The 21,175-nt window shown below is 41.4% G+C and overlaps 1 protein-coding gene across 1 annotated transcript in view; it reads left to right on the forward strand.

Annotated features, from left to right (window-relative positions):
* Window positions 1–21,175, forward strand: part of FipoQ (F-box/LRR-repeat protein FipoQ) — a 201,714-nt gene that overhangs the window by 1,611 nt on the left and 178,928 nt on the right. The window contains exon 2 of the mRNA XM_067151622.2: window positions 20,998–21,115. Coding sequence (XP_067007723.1) covers window positions 21,008–21,115 — 108 coding nt within the window. The 5' untranslated portion in view covers window positions 20,998–21,007. The remainder of the gene's footprint in view (window positions 1–20,997; window positions 21,116–21,175) is intronic.

Below are 21,175 nucleotides of genomic sequence, written 5' to 3' on the forward strand. Positions count from 1 at the left end.
GGAAAATAAAGATGGAGAAGATCAAAATACGATCGGGAAATAGAACTAAAATAACCGCACGCAACTTCTACCCATGTAAGAACATACATCAGAAACCTTTATCAATGCATGTAAAACTGTTACGTAGCTACCAGGGGCGGTGCGTGGTGTTGCTTCAGTGTTGCGCAACTCCCAATAATTTTACACTTCATTTGTCTTCTTTTCTTGTGAAGTGTTAGTTTAATAAACCTAACATACATTCAAAAACATGCTAAAATCAACCATCTTTGGTCGTTCGTTGTACTAATTCTTCGTAACGGACCAATAAACGCTGCTGGCTTCGAACCAAACTCAGGGGGTTTGCTTTCCAACGGCAACTCCCTAGCGGACAGCGTGGCGTAACGGGCCTCAGCAGTGACGAGACTAAGCTTGTATAGTATCAGGTAGCACGCTCGCCAGTATCGGTCTCAGGGAGTTGCACGAGACTAGCAAATCCCCTACCGAGAAACAGTTCCAAATGTTCCCGTTAGATTGCCCTACTCTGCGGAGATTACTTCATTCCTACTTTCTCTCCTCTCGCAAAGGTAATTTCTTTTCCTTTTTTAAAATTTACAATTTTCGCTTTACATTGCACCAACGTAAATAGGTCTTATGGCGACGATGGAATAGGAAAGGGCTAGGAGTTGGAAGGTAGTGACAGCCACAGCATTTGCCTGGTGTAAAAATAGGAAACCGCGGAAAACCATCTTCAGGGCTTCCGACAGTGGTGTTCGAACCCCGAATACAAGCTCACAGCTTCGCGACCCTAACTGCGCAACCAACTTGCTGGGTAATTTCTTTTACACGCCATACCAGACCCCCACAATATTACCAACATCTTGCTTCAATATAAAACAAGAGGGTAAATTTTCAATTCATGTGAGGCAACAGTAACTGAGCCAGTCTGAGTGGCTCAGACGGTTGAGACGGTGGCCTTCTGACCGCAACGTGGCAGGTTCGATCCCGGCTCAGTCCGGTGGTATTTGAAAGTGCTAAAATACGTCAGCTTCGTGTCAGTAGATTTACTGGCATATAGAAGAACTCCTGCGGGACTAAATTCCGGCACATCGGCGTCTCCGAAAACCGTAAAAAAGTCATTGGTAGGACGTAAAGCCAATAACATTATTAATAAGGTTGACTGTAGTTATAGTGTGTAATTAGCCTCTTATTTCCTGGGTTGTAATTGCCAGATAAATTTCAGTTTTAGTAGGAATGTAGTTCATTACTTAACGATAATAGAGTTGTTTGTTATTTCTGTAAGCTATAAAAATATGACACTGAAAATTTTGGTGCAACACCCAGCTTCATATACCACCAGCCGCCACTGGTAGCTACACTGCGTCATGTGGGAGAGTCAATACATCTATCGACTGATTATTGAATGATATCGATTACTTCATGGATGGCGACGACTCTTTATATCATGGGCCTTGCCAAGACCATCGCCCTCTACTATGACTGCGCTAATACGCCTTCTCATTCAGACAGTCACACATGTAAACGAGCGAACACGGCGTAGTTACCAGTTCAGGCGCTTGGAGCGTTGAGAAGCTGGCATTAGTCTGCTCATCGCCCACTACTATGCTTGCTTGCTGATGCTTATGGGCTGTGTCTACGACATTTCACCCAGTCAATACTCGCTTACTCATGTAAAAAACACTAGTATAATGAAAACTTTAGTTCAATAATTGATGCTGGAGCTTGCAAGTAGAAAACACAAAACACTGATCTTCACTATATCACATAACCCTAGTGTGCTATAGCAGACGGTTAACAGACGGGAAACTTCCAAGCTTGCAATCACACTGCATCTAAAGCTTAACCCACACGAAGAAACCAAAATAGCACTCACAAGTAATACACTATTGCTATGAGGAATCACTCTAATGGAACCTTCAAAAGCATGATCAATTCTCACCCAATATGCCAGACAGCATTATAACACGATTTTGGCCTCATCTAGAAACGAATTTAGCACTCGAATGATCTCGACTGTAGGATTACTGAGCAAACAAGAAACACTGGTTGGAAAAACCTGCTTGAGTCGCTGAAGATTAGTTAAAAGTTTTTTACGAGGGTTAGCATATGCAGGACATTCAAAGAGAATATGGTTAGAGTCGCCATTACGAATATTGGTACCACACAAACAGTTTGTATCCTGCGTTAATTGGAAACGTGATCTATATTGTGGTGTAAGGGCATGATTAAACCTTAACCGGATGATGTTAATAATATGTCGTCTAGTATAAGATCCTCGTAGAAACCAAGGTTTAACTAAAAGCGTTGGTTGTAAATGATAATAGAAGTTACCTTTGACTTGTGCCGTCTGTCGAAAGAAATTCTGCCAGTCTTGGTGCCCCTCCTGTCGGATAACAGCTACATAATCAGAAGCCGGAACAATATTGTTAGTATTCGACACAGGAAGACGAACCCACTACTATGACTGCGCTAATACGCCTTCCCAATACAACAATATGAGCGATATGGGCCTAGTTCCCATTTTTACCACCGAGCGCTGCTTCGCTGGCATTGAAACACGATTGTTCATTACAGCACACGTTAAGTGTTGTGTATATTTCTGTTCAAATATATAGTCAATCACTCAATGAACATATTCGAATCACACTTTACACCTTAATAAAGAAATTCAGTGAAGTATGTACCCCTCTGCAGCGGCAAACCCGTACAAAATAATGATAATGGTAGGTAGTAAATACTGTAGAAAATAAATAATTTCAGACACTTCTCTGTTTAAGTGTTTCGCGTTCTCGCGTTCAGATCTTTCAAAGATATATGTTATTTATGTGGCTATATTATTCAAGAATACAGGAATAGCACGCTCGCAAATAACTTCACTCAATAACTATGAATGTCCGATTTCAAGGCAATTGAAGTGAGGAAAATCACGCAACACAGGCACTAAATAGTCACTCACAGACGCAACAGGATTTTTATGCACAAATGGTTGTGCTTTCAATACAAAATCATGAATAACTTTCAAAATCCACAGTGGCAAATCAGATGGGTCCTGGAGCCTGCTGTTTTAATCTCTTTTATAACTCAAGCCCATTAGCGCTGTTGAACACCTTGGTCTTGTCAAAAGAATCAAGCATCTTGTCCGGCTGCAATGTTGCTACATTTGTGCTACTGACACGTATGTACATGGGCGCCCGCAGGATCTTTTCCAGGGGGTGGGGACGGGCACATTAACAATTTTCTTGAATGTAAAAACCAATATAACGTCAGCAACATTAAACTGTTTACAGACATTTTCCGGTTATAAAAGAGGCTGGATGACTGTCAGTAAGTTCAGTTTATGAAATAATCTTGTATGATGTTAAATCAATTGAACATCAACCTTTCAAGAATTCCAGGGATAAGGCAAGCACCCCCCTTACACCCCCATCCCTCCTTGTGAGCGACCATGCGTATGTAGAATCAACTTTTTATCGATAACATGTATTTGACAGTGGTACCTGCATTAAGAAATCGTGCATATATGTATACGAATGGTCTTTTAAATATTCTAGGGCTGTTATTACTTCAGTCGCGAAAATATCTTTCTCGCGCCGCACATTCATTTTCTTAAACTTAGACGGCTCGATGTTTTTGCATGTAAGAAAAATGAACCGGTTTCACAGCTTCATTTGATTGCATCTGATACAGTTTCTCGATAAAATCACCATTTACATCCTGGGAACCATCAAACATAGATTTTTGAGGAAAGAATTTATTACTTTTCAGAATGTGCCATTTGTCGAAAGCAAGAAGAGGCATTTCACTATCAACTATGACAGATCTTCGGTTTGATGTGTTTTGAAGAAGACATTCTTCTTATCCTGCTAACATTAGTCTTATGATTATCAGTCACAATGCGCAACACGAAAAAACCGCAAGCTTCGACTTCCTTAATTGTTTTGAGTGTTAAAGTATCTAGCTCTGTACCTAAAAGCCTCTTAAAAAAGAAAAATGCTGCCGTAACCTTTATTTTGTAGTCATAGCAGAAATTATAAAACTGAAAAGGTTATTGACTAGGGTCATTCGATTTCTATTTTCGCTTGCATGACAGTCATCTTGAGTAGTTTTTATTCGCTCAACATGGAATGAAACATCTCTCTTTTTAAAGCAGGTGTGGAGTTTCTAGTCATATATCATCTGCTGTGAGATGAACTACTAACAATCACAATCTATCTGCTTCATTTAGGCACTGACTTTCTGCTAAGAGGCGCCCTTTTACTAAGAGTGTTATTCCAGTCTCGCATTTTATATCTTCTACGTAGCGTGAAATTGTGGATTTATTCGGTATGGCAAACATTTGGTGTCGATGATCTCGAATTGAAATTCGGCGAGAAATCCTTTCTTGAAATAATATTTTGCCATTTATGACGTAGTTGCTCGTTGAGAGGAAATTCATGAAACGAAATCCCACTTCCTAATCTGCTTTTCATTTCACATTAAGGCACGCAGCAGTAAACAATATTATGTACATACACATGAAGTGGTTAAGTGTAAGAGAGGGCCAAGAGCCCTAACTTCGCCACCTACAAAGGCATAATAAATAAATAAATTAATTAAACGGTTCACGACCAAAGAAACAATCCAAATAAGGTAAACACAGGCTCAAATTACACCAGCACTCTTAGTAATGATCACCGAGCGTGTCTCGTCAAGCAGACTAATGCCAGCTTCTCAACGCTCCAAGCGCCTGAACTGGTAACTACGCCGTGTTCGCTCGTTTACATGTGTGACTGTCTGAATGAGAAGGCGTATTAGCGCAGTCATAGTAGAGGGCGATGGTCTGCTTGACGAGACACGCTCGGTGATCATTACTAAGTGTGCTGGTGTAATTTGAGCCTGTGTTTACCTTATTTGGATTGTTTCTTTGGTCGTGAACCGTTTAATTAATTTATTTATTTATTATGCCTTTGTAGGTGGCGAAGTTAGGGCTCTTGGCCCTCTCTTACACTTAACCACTTCATGTGTATGTACTGTACATAATATTGTTTACTGCTGCGTGCCTTAATGTGAAATGAAAAGCAGATTAGGAAGTGGGATTTCGTTTCATGAATTTCCTCTCAACGAGCAACTACGTCATAAATGGCAAAATATTATTTCAAGAAAGGATTTCTCGCCGAATTTCAATTCGAGATCATCGACTCCAAATGTTTGCCATACCGAATAAATCCACAATTTCACGCTACGTAGAAGATATAAAATGCGAGACTGGAATAACACTCTTAGTAAAAGGGCGCCTCTTAGCAGAAAGTCAGTGCCTAAATGAAGCAGATAGATTGTGATTGTTAGTAGTTCATCTCACAGCAGATGCTATATGACTAGAAACTCCACACCTGCTTTAAAAAGAGAGATGTTTCATTCCATGTTGAGCGAATAAAAACTACTCAAGATGACTGTCATGCAAGCGAAAATAGAAATCGAATGACCCTAGTCAATAACCTTTTCAGTTTTATAATTTCTGCTATGACTACAAAATAAAGGTTACGGCAGCATTTTTCTTTTTTAAGAGGCTTTTAGGTACAGAGCTAGATACTTTAACACTCAAAACAATTAAGGAAGTCGAAGCTTGCGGTTTTTTCGTGTTGCGCATTGTGACTGATAATCATAAGACTAATGTTAGCAGGATAAGAAGAATGTCTTCTTCAAAACACATCAAACCGAAGATCTGTCATAGTTGATAGTGAAATGCCTCTTCTTGCTTTCGACAAATGGCACATTCTGAAAAGTAATAAATTCTTTCCTCAAAAATCTATGTTTGATGGTTCCCAGGATGTAAATGGTGATTTTATCGAGAAACTGTATCAGATGCAATCAAATGAAGCTGTGAAACCGGTTCATTTTTCTTACATGCAAAAACATCGAGCCGTCTAAGTTTAAGAAAATGAATGTGCGGCGCGAGAAAGATATTTTCGCGACTGAAGTAATAACAGCCCTAGAATATTTAAAAGACCATTCGTATACATATATGCACGATTTCTTAATGCAGGTACCACTGTCAAATACATGTTATCGATAAAAAGTTGATTCTACATACGCATGGTCGCTCACAAGGAGGGATGGGGGTGTAAGGGGGGTGCTTGCCTTATCCCTGGAATTCTTGAAAGGTTGATGTTCAATTGATTTAACATCATACAAGATTATTTCATAAACTGAACTTACTGACAGTCATCCAGCCTCTTTTATAACCGGAAAATGTCTGTAAACAGTTTAATGTTGCTGACGTTATATTGGTTTTTACATTCAAGAAAATTGTTAATGTGCCCGTCCCCACCCCCTGGAAAAGATCCTGCGGGCGCCCATGTACATACGTGTCAGTAGCACAAATGTAGCAACATTGCAGCCGGACAAGATGCTTGATTCTTTTGACAAGACCAAGGTGTTCAACAGTGCTAATGGGCTTGAGTTATAAAAGAGATTAAAACAGCAGGCTCCAGGACCCATCTGATTTGCCACTGTGGATTTTGAAAGTTATTCATGATTTTGTATTGAAAGCACAACCATTTGTGCATAAAAATCCTGTTGCGTCTGTGAGTGACTATTTAGTGCCTGTGTTGCGTGATTTTCCTCACTTCAATTGCCTTGAAATCGGACATTCATAGTTATTGAGTGAAGTTATTTGCGAGCGTGCTATTCCTGTATTCTTGAATAATATAGCCACATAAATAACATATATCTTTGAAAGATCTGAACGCGAGAACGCGAAACACTTAAACAGAGAAGTGTCTGAAATTATTTATTTTCTACAGTATTTACTACCTACCATTATCATTATTTTGTACGGGTTTGCCGCTGCAGAGGGGTACATACTTCACTGAATTTCTTTATTAAGGTGTAAAGTGTGATTCGAATATGTTCATTGAGTGATTGACTATATATTTGAACAGAAATATACACAACACTTAACGTGTGCTGTAATGAACAATCGTGTTTCAATGCCAGCGAAGCAGCGCTCGGTGGTAAAAATGGGAACTAGGCCCATATCGCTTATATTGTTGTATTGGGAAGGCGTATTAGCGCAGTCATAGTAGTGGGCGATGCCAAGACCGACTCCAATCCTCAGACCTTAATCTTAGCCTGCAAGGAATACAAAGCCTGTTCACTCGCAGTGCTCTCTTCAGAAACAGTGTCCGCCTGGCAGTGCGCGTCTTGACCACTGCAGCGCTAGTTTACCACCTCACGTCAGCACTCGCTAGCATTGCTAACGGGAGTTAAAACCTGCACAAATGTACCTCTACACTATACTTCCTGTATATTATATACGTTACTGAGCAGAATGAAGTTGAAAATAATAAATGTTCACCTTTTCCCCTAGGAGTTCAATTCAGCTGGGGATTTTCATTTCAGATAACACACGTAACTGTTGAAATTTATGTCTGTCATTTAAAAGGATACAAGGTCTGCACTAGATATTTTTACTAGCGCACTGTAGATTTTCAGTGGAAAGAAACGACTTTAACCATTTTTCTTGATATTTTCTTCTCATAAATTGTTTTTCTTCTCGAGAATTATTCTCGGCGATACTCATCTGTCATGCCATTACTTCTGCAGTATTATTCTGCTTAGTTCCTCAGGATGATCACTTTTCCCATACTGTAGAACAGGATTTTTAGCAATACATGGCAACAGTATTTCGGTTAATGTTTGTGCTATTTTTGGACTGCACAGCGTTACCGCTAACATTTCGTCCCTTACTTGCCCCAGTTTCATCAGCAGTGAAACAAAACTTGGCTTTCGATACCTGAGACGTGAGACCACCTCTGTCTTTGATTTTTATTAATGACGGTAGTTGAGATGGACTCTGGATATTACTAATTTTATCAACACACTATTGACATGGCATGTGGTCTTCGACAACTCTTACCAAATACCCTCCAATATATGCCATTCCAGCACTCGACGGAGCGGTCACTAGGGTTCCATAACTTATCTTTGGTACCACCTACACAACAGAATAAGGAAATTATTATCATCTGAACAGGAGCAATAATAATGAGTAACCTAATTTTTGCCGTTACAAGGCCTGCGTATTTACTGTACCATACCTTGTCTGCTTATTGCTTTAATCCATAATTCCCTAGTTGACTCTTGGCAAAGAAATTCATGGAAACTACTTCCAGAACTTTATTTCTAAAGCCTTGTTTACAAAACGGAACGCAGCAGTACACCAGTGTAATATAATTGACGTATTTTAACAATACCCTTTTCCCGTTTTGTCAGTGTGTGAATTAAGCCGAAAGTCTCAGGTTCTAAATCATCCTCTATTTACAAGAGTTTACCCATTTCACATCTGATGGTAAAATTATATTCTGTGACGTTAGCAGCAAAGAGGTGAGTGAATTTGTTTTCTTATATTTCCCCTTAACGAATTACAATGAATTTAGCAAAACAACATGGTATTTTCAATAATGCATATTAAGATAAGTAAAACTGCAGCTGCCTAAAAGTATTGTAGAGCCTATTTGAGAGCCTGTTTTAAGCAGCTAAAATAACATTTTAGCACCTAAAAATCAGAGGTCTAGTAATCATTATATCAAGTTCCTTTGGTGGTTGGAAGTGTAGTGTGTTGTCTGAATATGAAAGGAAAAGTGTTGGAACAAGCACAAACACCAGTCCCCGAGCCAGAAGAATTAAGTAGATGCGATTATAATCACCAATTCGGCCGGCAATCGAATCCGGGACCTTCTGAATCGAAGGCCTCAACGCTGACGATTCAGCCAAGGATTCGGACAAAATAAATTCATTATTGAGTTTCATTATTTCTACCAGTATTAACATTCAACTTTCGTAGTAGACGTCACCAGTAAGCATACAACGTGTAGAAATACCGCCAACCGAGGTGTTCGTGTGAGGTTGAATTGCAGCGCCTCTAGCGGCAAATATAGCATCCATAGGGCGGACAGCTATGAGTGGTTATTGGGCAGGCTTTGTATTCGTTGTAGGCTAAGCCTTAATTGGTCTTGCCTTAATACTACTCTCGATCGTTCAAAGATGGCGAATCGAGTAGCCGGAATTGTTGGAAATCTGGGTTTGTTTTGGTTTGTTGTTATCGTATGTAGTCTGTGTAATTTTTTATGAAAGTCGACGATAAATGTTAGCTTCTTTGTAGAATATAAGTGTGCGAATGTATTTATATGAGTCAGTGGACACATACGATCTGTAATTATACTCAGTAATGTGAGAATATGCTTGTTTTAATCGTGTTTTTACCCATTAAAGAACATGAGTGCACTAGGTGAACCAGGTTTTAGTCTAACTATGGCAATGCCTCTCATACAACTATTCTTAAGTTTCCTACGGATTAGAACATGTACCTAAGATGGAAATGGATTAGGAATATACATCGTGATTATTTCGAAGTCCATGACAAAACTGTAGCGTGCATACATCATTTTGAGAATAAGTCTGAGGTTAGGGAAACCATTTTACTACTTCCAAACTATTCGTGTTCCTCGAAAAATATTAATTTAAATAGAATATACCGTAATTGATATTGTGTTATTCTGTCAGTGTCTATGAGCTTCAAAGTGGTGAGTGATTTAGATGCAAGTTTATTTTACAATAATCTGTGCTTTGCCTGTGGAAATGTTTGGCTGAATCTTGGAGTATAAAAAACTTTATAAGTGTGATGGTGGTGGTGGTGGTGATTATTGTTTTAAGAGGAAGTACAACTAGGCAACCATCCTTTATATAACACTAATCAGAGAGAAAAAATGGAAGGGGTCCGACACTTCGAAAAATGAATGTATCGGTCAAAGGAAGACAAGGGCCGCGAAGGACATGAAAACTAATAGCGTCGAGGTCGGAAAAGAAAAAAATGTTGAACAAGGGAGTTCGGATAGGATAGATGAAAGTGAGGAGCCTGGCACAAGTAAGTGGAAGCAATGCCAGGACTCAGCTGAGGGCCCCGTGGTCGCCAACCCACGCTCTAAATTTTAGAGCTCCTGGAGCCCCTTTTAGTCGCATCTTACGACAGGCAGGGGATTCCATGGGTGTTATTCTACCGCCCCCACCCACAGGGGGGTTCTATGTGTGACAGTTGGATCAATCTGTATACTGTTACACAGATTATATAGTGACCTGAGGGATTAGCTGGGTTTGCAACGTAGGGTTTTGCACTTCCAATTCATCCTGTGGTTATCTGTTATCAAGCAGACTGCGCCGAACTGAAGCTCGTCCATTTGGTTAAATATCAATTCTTAGTCAATGTTTTTAATGGGTAAAAACCTATTAGGTATATCTTTAGTGTCTGAACGTTTCATGACTAAAGTTACTATCATTGTGTGAAGTGCTGCTATGCCATATGTCAACATTATGTTAGCATTACCAGGGACGTTCATTGGGTTAAAAAAATTATTTCGGGTGTACTTGGGCTGAGTGGTCAGACGGTTACGGCGATGGCCTTCTGACCCTAAGTTGGCAGATTCGATCCTGCCTCAGTCCGGTGGTATTTGAAGGTGCTCAAATACGTCAGCCTCGTGTCGGTAGATTTACTGGCATGTAAAAGAACTACTACAGGACTAAGTTTCGTCATTTCGACGTCTCTGAAAACCGTAAAAAATGTAGGTAGTGGGACGTAAAGCCAATAACATTATTATTTCGGGTGTACTTCTGATTTTTTTTTTTTTTTTTTTTTTGCTATTTGCTTTACGTCGCACCGACAAAGATATGTCTTATGGCGACGATGGGATGGGAAAGGCCTAGGAAGTGGAAGGAAGCGGCCGTGGCCTTAATTAAGGTACAGCCCCGGCATTTGCCTGGCGTGAAAATGGGAAACCACGGAAAACCATCTTCAGGGCTGCCGACAGTGGGGCTCGAACCCACGATCTCCCGATTACTGGATACTGGCCACACTTAAGCGACTGCAGCTATCGAGCTCGGTGTACTTCTGATTCGTTGGGTGCTAAATTTAAGAAATTGTTCACCACTTCAAAACTAAGGCAACAAATTGTGTTTGACAGTTCTCATGAGAGCGAATAAATCGAGGAATTTCGTACCTTAATTGATTTTGAAACATTCAAAAGTATGTTAGTAGTATCATTTTAACAGTTTTATCATGTATTTTCATCTATCCAGCGAAGTGAAATCTAAGAAAAAGCGTTATTTGACGAACTAAAATTTCTAAATAATCAGCTTGTTGATCTCTTTTCTAGTAGAATACATATGTGATTGCTGTTGGCGAAGCGTTTTCATACGTGTAAAAGTGATTTTCCCTATGATGTTACATTTATTATGTTATTTTACCACCGTTTATATAATATGTACGTGATATTTTTGTCTAAAGGATTGGAGTCGGTCTTGGCCTTGCACTGAGCATAACGTGTACATTGTATTTAATTACTTCCTAATTTGTGGGTTGTCGTTACGACAAAGCGAAATTACTAACTGTTTTGACAGAAGGCAGTTGGGGTTTAGGAAAGGTTATTCCAGTGAGGCTCAGCTTGTAGGTTTCCAGCAAGATATAGCAGATATTTTAGATTGAGGACGCTATGGCCTGTATCGGTATTGACCTATACAAGGCTTTTTACAGGGTAGATCATGGAAGATTAGTGATGACGATTATGGCTGTTGGACTAGACAAAAGAGTGGTTGAATGGGCAGCTAAATTTCTAGAAAATAGAACTCAGAGAATTAAAGTAAGTGAAGTGTTTATTTAATAATAATATTGCAACCAAATGGTCATGATAAATACACTTAGATATACATCAATAATAGTAATAATATGCAATCAATGCGTGCAAAACATGATCAGTTATTTACACAATTGTGTCAAGCTTTCTTTTCTACGGACACATTCAATGGTATGGTATATAACGCATCGTTGGTCACAGAAGACACATACGCAGCCCGGTCCTGGCTTGTGAAATCCCATGGTTCTGCACACATTATGGTGGAACCCATATTTATCTAACCTTGTAAAGGTTAAGACGTGGAGAGGGGGTCCCTCAGACCACTTGGTGCTATTCGACAGGAGTAGACTATGTGCCAGCACCGGGTTTCGCCTTCTCCCTTCTTACTATCATATAATCACGCCATTCATTTTATCTCGTTATCTCCTCTGATGAGGTTGACGTCGGGAAGTGCATCCGGTCATAAAAACCCGCCGCGACAGATTCATCTCACCTCATACCCGACCACGTAGAGAAAGGGGACAAGGGTTGGACAAACAAAAACAGTATACTATTATTTTCAAAAAGCCTTTTCTGTCATTTCAGTTTTTTACACCCATATATACGGTACAAGAAAACATAAAGGTACAACATTACCGCCTCGAAGGACCCCACTCTTAATTAATACAAGATCAGATAACGCTTCATCTACTCTATCTGATTTCTGCTTCTTAGATATGTAGCCATCATTTGAACCACTCTTTTGTCTAGTCCAGGAGCCCTAATTTTCGTCAGTAATTTCCGATGATCTACCCTGTCAAAAGCGATACGGTCCATTTGACCTCCTGAATCTAAAATACCTGCTATATTGCTGAAATCTTTCAAACAGAGCCTCACTGGAATATCTTAAATCCGAACTGCCTTGTATCAAACCTGTTAGTAATTTCGCAAACGTGTATATAATGCACTGATGAGCCATCCCAACCCGAGAATATTCGTAGCGTCTGGAGCAGGGGAAGTAAATCGTGACATGCTAGTAGGGCCGGTCTACAGGTTTGCTGTTAATGTCTCCGGCGTCAGAATGGCAAAGCGTGGGATCTCTCCGCGTTTGATAGAGGACAAATTGTGATGGCAAGGCGCCTTGATACAAGCACGGCTTGTGGACTGATCTCATGGCGCTCTCGAAAGTGGCGGTACGTCCTACAGTGCGTCTACCGCGGCTAGAAGAGGCTGTCGGGTATAGATCGGAGTGGCCGCGGGCCCACATTTTGAGATGACCAGCCAATGTTTGCCAGCACATGGTTCATCGAACACTGCTGCGTGTGGGACTGCGGAGACCGTGATCCAATCGTAGCCCAATTCTGACTGCACAACACCGAAAGCTGCCCACGGGTGGGTTCAAAATCATCGCCACTGGCCTGTGGATGATTGGAAAAAGGTCGCCTTGTCCGATGAATTCACATTCCTAGTGCATCACGGCGACGCCTGAACGCGTGTACGAATTTCATCCATTCATGTCAACAGTGGCCTAGTGGTGACAGCCACTTCCATCAGGACAATGAGCATGTCGCACTGCCAAAATTGTGAAGAACTGGTTCGAGAAACATGATCATTAATTTCATTTAATGTCGTGGTCCCCCCAAATCCCAGATATGAACCCATTGAACATTGTGTTTCGACGTGGGGAAGCCACCGCCGAGCCCTCTTCGTCAACTGAAACACCTGGTGGTGCGTTTGTAGTACAAGATACTCCACGACACCTTCCGCCACATCGCCGATTGGCCGCGGTTCTGCTGGCAAAAGGCGAGGAAAGCAACGGGAAACTACCTCACTTCTCATTTCCCTAGTACGCCTCTTCAGTGATGCCTAGGCCATCTATGACAGCTGATGCCGGGTCTGTTGAGGATCCAACCAGTCTTCGGGCTGAGGACTAAATATATCCTATTAGGAAGGTGGTCATAATGTAATAGCTCTTCGGTGTACTGTATAATGAGAAAGAGTGCTTTCCCGGACCTTACATGAAATACATGTCAGGTTGACTGACCTGTAATTACCGGCTTTATGTTTATCACCATTTCCTTTGTACACTGGGGCTACTATATCAACTTCATTTGGTATAGCTTCATCACACAAACATTAAGGAAATAGGCCTACGTACAATACTTCGTATATGGTTCCTTATTCCAAACTATTGCTTCCTGCACATCCCCACGAATCTTATCAATTTCAGCTGCTTTTCTAGCTTTGAACTTTGTATATATTTTTGTAAATATTTTAATTAACATGGGTAAATTTCAGTACATCGGTAGTATTAGTCAGCTCCTGTACGTGGACATTATTCTTATGTCCAATTATTTTGACATACTGCCGACTTCTGAAAATTCTCACATACTCATTCCCCTTGTTCATTTATGATTCCTGGAATGCTCTTCCTGGAATCTGTTCCTGCCTTGAAGTACCTATACATACCCTTACATTTTACACTAAAATGTATAAGCCATTTGTTTGCCATCATGTTATCCTTAACTTAATTTTTTGCCTAATGGAATTTCCTAGCAAGTTCCTTAAATCTCTTCTTACTTCCACAAACCCCAGACTCCATGGCGCAACAGCCCCGAAGGGCTATAGCCTACCAAGCGACCGCTGCTCAGCCCGAAGGCCTGCAAAATTACGAGGTGTCATGTGGTCAACATTCTTGGCTTTCTAGACCTCCCTCCTAATTCGATGCACAGTTCATAACGGTCAATAAACTGTACACTGCCTACTGGAACTGGGAAGCGACTATGCGAAACGAACGATAAATTTGTGCATTCGCATCGAGCATTACCTCTGTCTCCCACTTCCCTTCCCTCTTCTGACGCACAGCAGCAGGCAGCGGCTGGCTTTCTGGCACAGCAAATACGACAAGTTCGTCAATTTGAATCGCGCGCCCGGAAGTAACAAGTAATCTCGTTTTCTCAAAAACAAAAATTTTCTCCGCCAGTCCCAAGTTAACATTCTTCCCTGGTGACCTCGTGAGAGCTGTTTCATTCAGCCCAGAAATCTATTAAAAAGTAATGATTAACTCTGTGTACTATTTTGTCATTCGCGAAATATGGAATATAATCACACTTCATGTAATTGATTTCGCTTCCAACGCAATATTACTATGACCGTGGAACTCATATTTTAAATCCAAAATACACCCATGATACAATACGAAAGTGCAATCGAGATATGTAAATGTGTAGATTCATGAATAAATATCTTCTTCCACTCCTTAATCTATTTACCCTCCAGGGTTGGTTTTTCCCTCGGACTCAGCGAGGGATCTCACCTCTACCGCCTCAAGGGCAGTGTCCTGGAGCGTGAAACTTTAGGCCGGGGATACAACTGGGGAGGATGACCAGTACCTCGCCCAGGTGGCCTCACCTGCTATGCTGAACAGGGGCCTTGTGGGGGACGGGAAGATTGGAAGGGATAGACAAGGAGAAGGGAAGAAAGCGGCCGTGGCCTTAAGTTAGGTACCATCCCGGCATTTGCCTGGAGGAGAAGTGGGAAACCACGGAAAACCACTTCGAGGATGGCTGAGGAGGGAATCGAACCCCCTCTACTCAGTTGACCTCACGAGGCTGAGTGGACCCCGTTCCAGCCCTCGTACCACTTTTCAAATTTCGTGGCAGAGCCGGGAATCGAATCTGGGCCTTTTGCGGTTGCAGCTAATCACACTAACCACTACACCACAGAGGCGGACATGAATATTTAACAGCATATTTTTTTGGATAGTCACTTACGAAGAAGCCAGCGACTGCCAAACAAACCACTGGATAGCCTACATCCTGCACGTGGGGAAGCTTCTTGGCACCAGGGTCACTGTTCCAATAGTAGCAAGACTTCCACACGGGTTGACATGCGATATTTTGAAAATAAGTGTATAATACTGTCGGGGTCAGATGAAGACAACAGCTGACGATAACAGGTCCGATAGGAAAGATGAAAGCGAGGAATCGTTCAAAAGTAAATTAAAGCAATATCAGTTTCAGCTGCGGTTCCGTGGTTATCACCCCACGCTCCTTAGGGGCAGAGGGAAAATTGTCCCCTGAATAACCTACGAAGGAAGCACACGAGGACGCGTAGGAAATATAAGTGGTAATCCGTTTGGAACGAAGCCTCTGTGGCTCAGGCGGCTGCGCGCCGGCCTCTCACCGCTGGGTTTTGTGGTTCAAATCCCGGTCACTCTCCATGTGAGAATTATGCTGGACAAAGCGGAGGCGGGACAGGTTTTTCTCCGGGTACTTCAGTTTTCCCTGTCATATTTCATTCCAATAACACTCTCCAATATCATTCCATTTCATCTTTAATTCTTAATCATTGCCCCCAGAGGAGTACGACAGGTTTCGGCAGCCGGCACAATTTCTATCCTCCCCGCTAGATGGGGGCTTCAATCATCCATTCCTGACCCGGTCGAATCATTGGAAACAGCCTGTGGATTTACAATCCGTGTGGAACAATAGTATCCGTATTATTTTGTTGCCGTGAAGATTTGTCTTATTATTATTATTATTATTATTATTATTATTATTATTATTATTATTATTATTATTATTATTATTATTATTATTATTGCAATGTAATTTATTGCGTTAAAGTACTTGGGTCTGCCTCTGTGGTGTAATGGTTAGTGTGATTAGCTGCCACCCCCAGAGGCCCGGGTTCGATTCCCGGCTCTGCCACGAAATTTGAAAAGTGGTACGAGGGCTGGAACGGGGTCCACTCGGCCTCGGGAGGTCAACTGAGTAGATGTGGATTCGATTCCCACCTCAGCCATCCTGGAAGTGGTTTTCCGCGGTTTCCCACTTCTTCTCCAGGCAAAATGCCGAGATGGTACCTAACTTAAGGCCATGGCCGCTTCCTTCCCTCTTCCTTGCAATCTTCCCATCCCTCCACAAGGCCCCTGTTCAGCATAGCAGGTGAGGCCGCCTGGGCGAGGTACTGGTCATCCTCCCCAGTTGTATCCCCCGAACCATAGTCTGAAGCTCCAGGACACTGCCCTTGAGGGATCCTTCGCTGAATCTGAGGGAAAAACCGAACCTGGAGGGTAAACAGATAAAGAATAATAATAATAAGTGTATAATAAGTGTATATTAATTTATGGTAATTGGCTTATGGTCAGTTCTCGTGAATAATAGATTATTGATCTGCTTACAGTTTTAGCGAGACTGAGAGATTTGTACAGGAAAATAGATAGGCCTACGGGAAATTTTATTAAACTTTGTACATAACGTTTATATATTTAAGCGTTGCGTTAGCATGTCCTATCTGTTCTTTTTGTCGAAAATACAGATTCCGTTTACATATGAGTTCTACTTGTCGTTTATTGTATAGTAAACATACCCTTGTGTCCGCCTCTGTGGTGTAGTGGTTAGTGTTATTAGCTGCCACCCTTGGAGGCCCATGTTCGATTTCCGGCTATGCCACGACATTTGAAAAGTGGCACGAGGGTTGGAACTGGGTCCACTCGGCCTCGGGAGGTCAACTGAATAGAGGGGGGTTCTATTCCCACCTCAGCCATCCTCGAAGTGGTTTTCCACCTCTCCTTCAGTCAAATGCCGGAATGGTGCCTAACTTAAGGCCACGGCCGCTTCCTTCACTCTTCCTTATATATCCCTTCCTATCTTCCCATCCCACCGCAACGCCCCTGTTGAGCATAGCAGGTGAGGCTGTCCGGGCGAGGTACTGGTCGCCCTCCGTAGTTGTATCCCCTGACTGAAAGTCCCACGCTCCAGGACACTGCCCTTGAGGCGGTAGAGATGGGGTCCCTCGCTGAGTCTGAGGGAAAAAAATACCAACTCTGGAGGGTAATCGGATTAAGAAAGAAAGATACACCCCTGTGGCGAAGAGAACCAACTAAAACAAGCTTCGTGTTCTGATGGTAATTTCATGTAAACTCTTCAAGAGGACAAAAAAATGGAGTGAAGAGATGACAATGTTATTCGACGCCGAGGTGCCGGAATTTAGTCCCGCAGGGATTCTTTTACGTGCCAGTAAATCTACCGACACGAGGCTGACGTATTTGAGAATCTTCAAATACCACCGGACTGAGTCAGGATCGCAGCTGCCTCTCATTACTTGGTTCCGTGGTTCAAATCCCAGTCACTAGGTGGAGATTTGTGTTGGACAAAGTGGAGGCGGGACAGGTTTTTCTCCGGGTACTCATCTTTCATTCCAACAACTCTCTCCATTATCATTTAATTTCATCTGTCAGGCATTAATTATTTCCCCTGAGGAGTGGACAGGCTTCGGTAGCCGGCACAATTTCTATTCTCACCGCTAGATGGGGCTTCCTTCATTCCATTCCTGACCCGGTCGAATGACTGGAAACAGGCTGTAGATTTTCACTGTTTGTATACTTTGCAGGTGCTGTACTGTATATCTGTAACGACGTTTCATTTCGAAATACAGCTTGCCATGCGGTCTAATTTTGTTCATTCGCTGAATAAAAGGAATGTGTAAATTTAGCAGGCATTTATCATCAATATTCTGATATGCAAAGAAGCTCTTCGGTGGCAAAGACCTAAAAATATGAATGATGAACTGTGAAGGTTGTCCTTTGCTTTCCAATGCCATTTTACTGCATATTTCTGTTGGTAGTAGTTCATAACAGAGTGTTTGCGAAAGCTCCCCTCAAAACTGAAAGTTTTCACCGCATTGCTCCGGACTTAGTGGTATCTTTGCCATCATGGTGAGTCTTACAAGGGAATTGTAGTTTGTTACAGATTTTCAAAAATTTTATGCGAAATTCCCTTTAGAAACCGGCGTGCCTCTTACTGATGCAGTTCGAAGGGTGAAAAGGAATGTCACAAGAATATTTTTCACTCTCCCGAACGACGGCAGATATATTGACACCAAGTGGTCGAGTAAACACCATCACTATAGTCAGAGTTTTGGTTGTGAGGAGTGTACGAGTCTTTCAGAAAACTTTAATGTTAACCAATTGACCGTTCCCTTATGTACCTGTATCAATTACTGACAACGTGAGAGGTTCAACGATTTTATGACTTGCTATAATGCTTTATTTTTCGACAGTCGCTGCTCTAGTAATGACAATAATACTTTTAAATCCTTATTGTATCGTGGATATAAAGGTGCTGGTAACAACAGCGTCACATTTACGGAATGAACCTCATTTTTTGATTCTGCTTGACATCCTTGGTACACATTTTCGGATCAATAAAGTTGTTAAAATTGTTCGGAACGGAACATAAACATTTGCTTTAATTATTGACATTTCCGACCTGATTTTATGAATGGCACAGGCGATAATTTGCCTGACTTACCTTCACCCTTTGCCCTTCAGTCGTTCCATTCAACGACTGTATTCGCAAATCACAATCACATCCGTTACCCCAGCTGCAAAATTGTTTTTCTTTATTTTTTATCGTAGCCCCCATTACACTCTGTAAAGTCAACATTATCATTTTATGTATGTATGTATGTATGTATGTATGTATGTATGTATGTATGTATGTATGTATGTATGTATGTATGTTTAGTCTTCAGCCCTAAGTCTGGTTGGATCCTCAACAGCTCCGCCATCAGCTGTCATAGATGACCTAGGCATCACTGAAGAAGCATACTAGGGAAATGAGAAGTGAGGCAGTTTCCCGTTGCTTTCCCCACCAAGCCAGAAGTTGCTATTACATATCAGTCTGCCAATCCCACTGAAATGCATACACCAACCAGCCCTATGAGCAACATTTTCACACCATTCATAGCAGGGACTGGCTGCAGAAGGAATGGCATTACTAGCATCGCTCATACCTCAGTCACTTTCATATTGTCAAAGCCAAGGATGAGACAGCGACAGATCAATGAAAGTAACAAAATTGCTCTAGCCCATACCAGAAGACATAGTGCAGTGTAAACACTAAGTCCTGCCAGCAAAGGCATAAGGCTGCATTTTTCGTGGAAAGGTCAGAAAGGTTTTTCAAGAATATTTTCAGCCACACTCACACATATTTCCAAATTGATATTCATGATAGTGACAACTTAATCTATAGCAGATTTTAAACAATGTACTTACTGTTTCACCCGGTGACGCTTCGTGATAGTACAGTCATGGTTTCCACAAAAATACACTAGGAGTATTTGTTTTTAACTTAAAAAGCCTAACCTAAACTGAATCAGCAAAATTTGACTGGTATTTTACTGCCGCTGAAGTTTTTTGTTTCATTCGCTTACTGAACGTACGCGCATCAACGACAAACGAGGGAAAATATTCATCACGACGTATAGCACACGTTATATTAATGAAGAATGCTACAGAACTCGTGAAACCTTCACCTATAATCCAAGAGGAACACTACAAAAAATTCACTATATACCACCATCACAGACAACCAAATACAAAATTCTTTTACTTCGCGCTTAACTCTTGTTCATACTGGGCAACCTAAATATTTTTCTGTGGCTATCCGAAAACACTACACGTGCCATCAATGAATTGCTTGAAAAAAATGTATACATTCCGAAATCCAAAAATATAATATATTCTTATACTGGTATATTACAATTGATTTCATAACCTGGCTCTATTTTTATTAGCAAGGCGATATGCAAGTGGCTATGCTGTTAATATGTTGATATTTTTCTTTTAGCCTCTAGCATGTGCCACTGAACACTTCGAGTGTCAAGTATTAAAACTAACATGCCTTCTCTAAGCTACGTGGCCTGTCGCCGTAAATTGCTGTTGGGGGAGGGCCCACAGCCCCACCCCTCTCCAGCACAAGGAAGCTTCAAGTGCATGCGGTCAACCAAGCGACTTCAATTTCGCTGGGGTAGCTCTATTTTGTGCCAGCAAGAAAATTCACATCGCTGGAGAAGCTTAACTGTGGTAGTGCGAGCGGATTGTCGAGACAGCTTTACTTGGCTTCACAGTTTTTTTAAACATTATAAAAGGCGTTCTAAGGAATAATAAGAAAATGTTAATATAAAGTTATTTACCCCAGCAGCGCTGGGGTAGTTGGGGCTCAATGCACGCCTCTGCGTAACTTAGAATAGAATGCAAAGATGTTGAAAAATAAGTTTCATATTTATCGTTTTCAACCTGCGAACAGACTGACTTGAATCACGCATATATTTCTGTAGATCTTATCATTTGTTCTTATCTTGATGTAATACCCTTATTCGGATCATTATTGTTGGTTGTTTTAAATGTACCTCCATACCTATTCATGGTCTATGAGATGATGTTGAAAAATTTTCAACCAATATTCTTCTTAGCGTCTTGAGAGGAACACTGTACCCTAGAATGTAGAAATCATTTGATGGAGTAACAACGATGCAAACTTTCACGATTGTTTGTCTTTTTGGTATGAAGGTAAGCCACCATGGAGCGCCGCATGTCCAATTGGAATCAGCTGACGGTGGAGGCCGCTATGTTCCACTCTGCAGGCCATGGTTCCTCCTACATGCGGCGAGGGAAACGTGCTTCTGTGGTGCGTATTGCCTACTACTTCCCCAGGTCAGATCTTCATCTTTGATAGGAATATGGTTCA

The sequence above is a fragment of the Anabrus simplex genome, chromosome 7 (genome assembly GCF_040414725.1).
Source record: "Anabrus simplex isolate iqAnaSimp1 chromosome 7, ASM4041472v1, whole genome shotgun sequence".
NCBI lineage: Eukaryota > Metazoa > Arthropoda > Insecta > Orthoptera > Tettigoniidae > Anabrus > Anabrus simplex.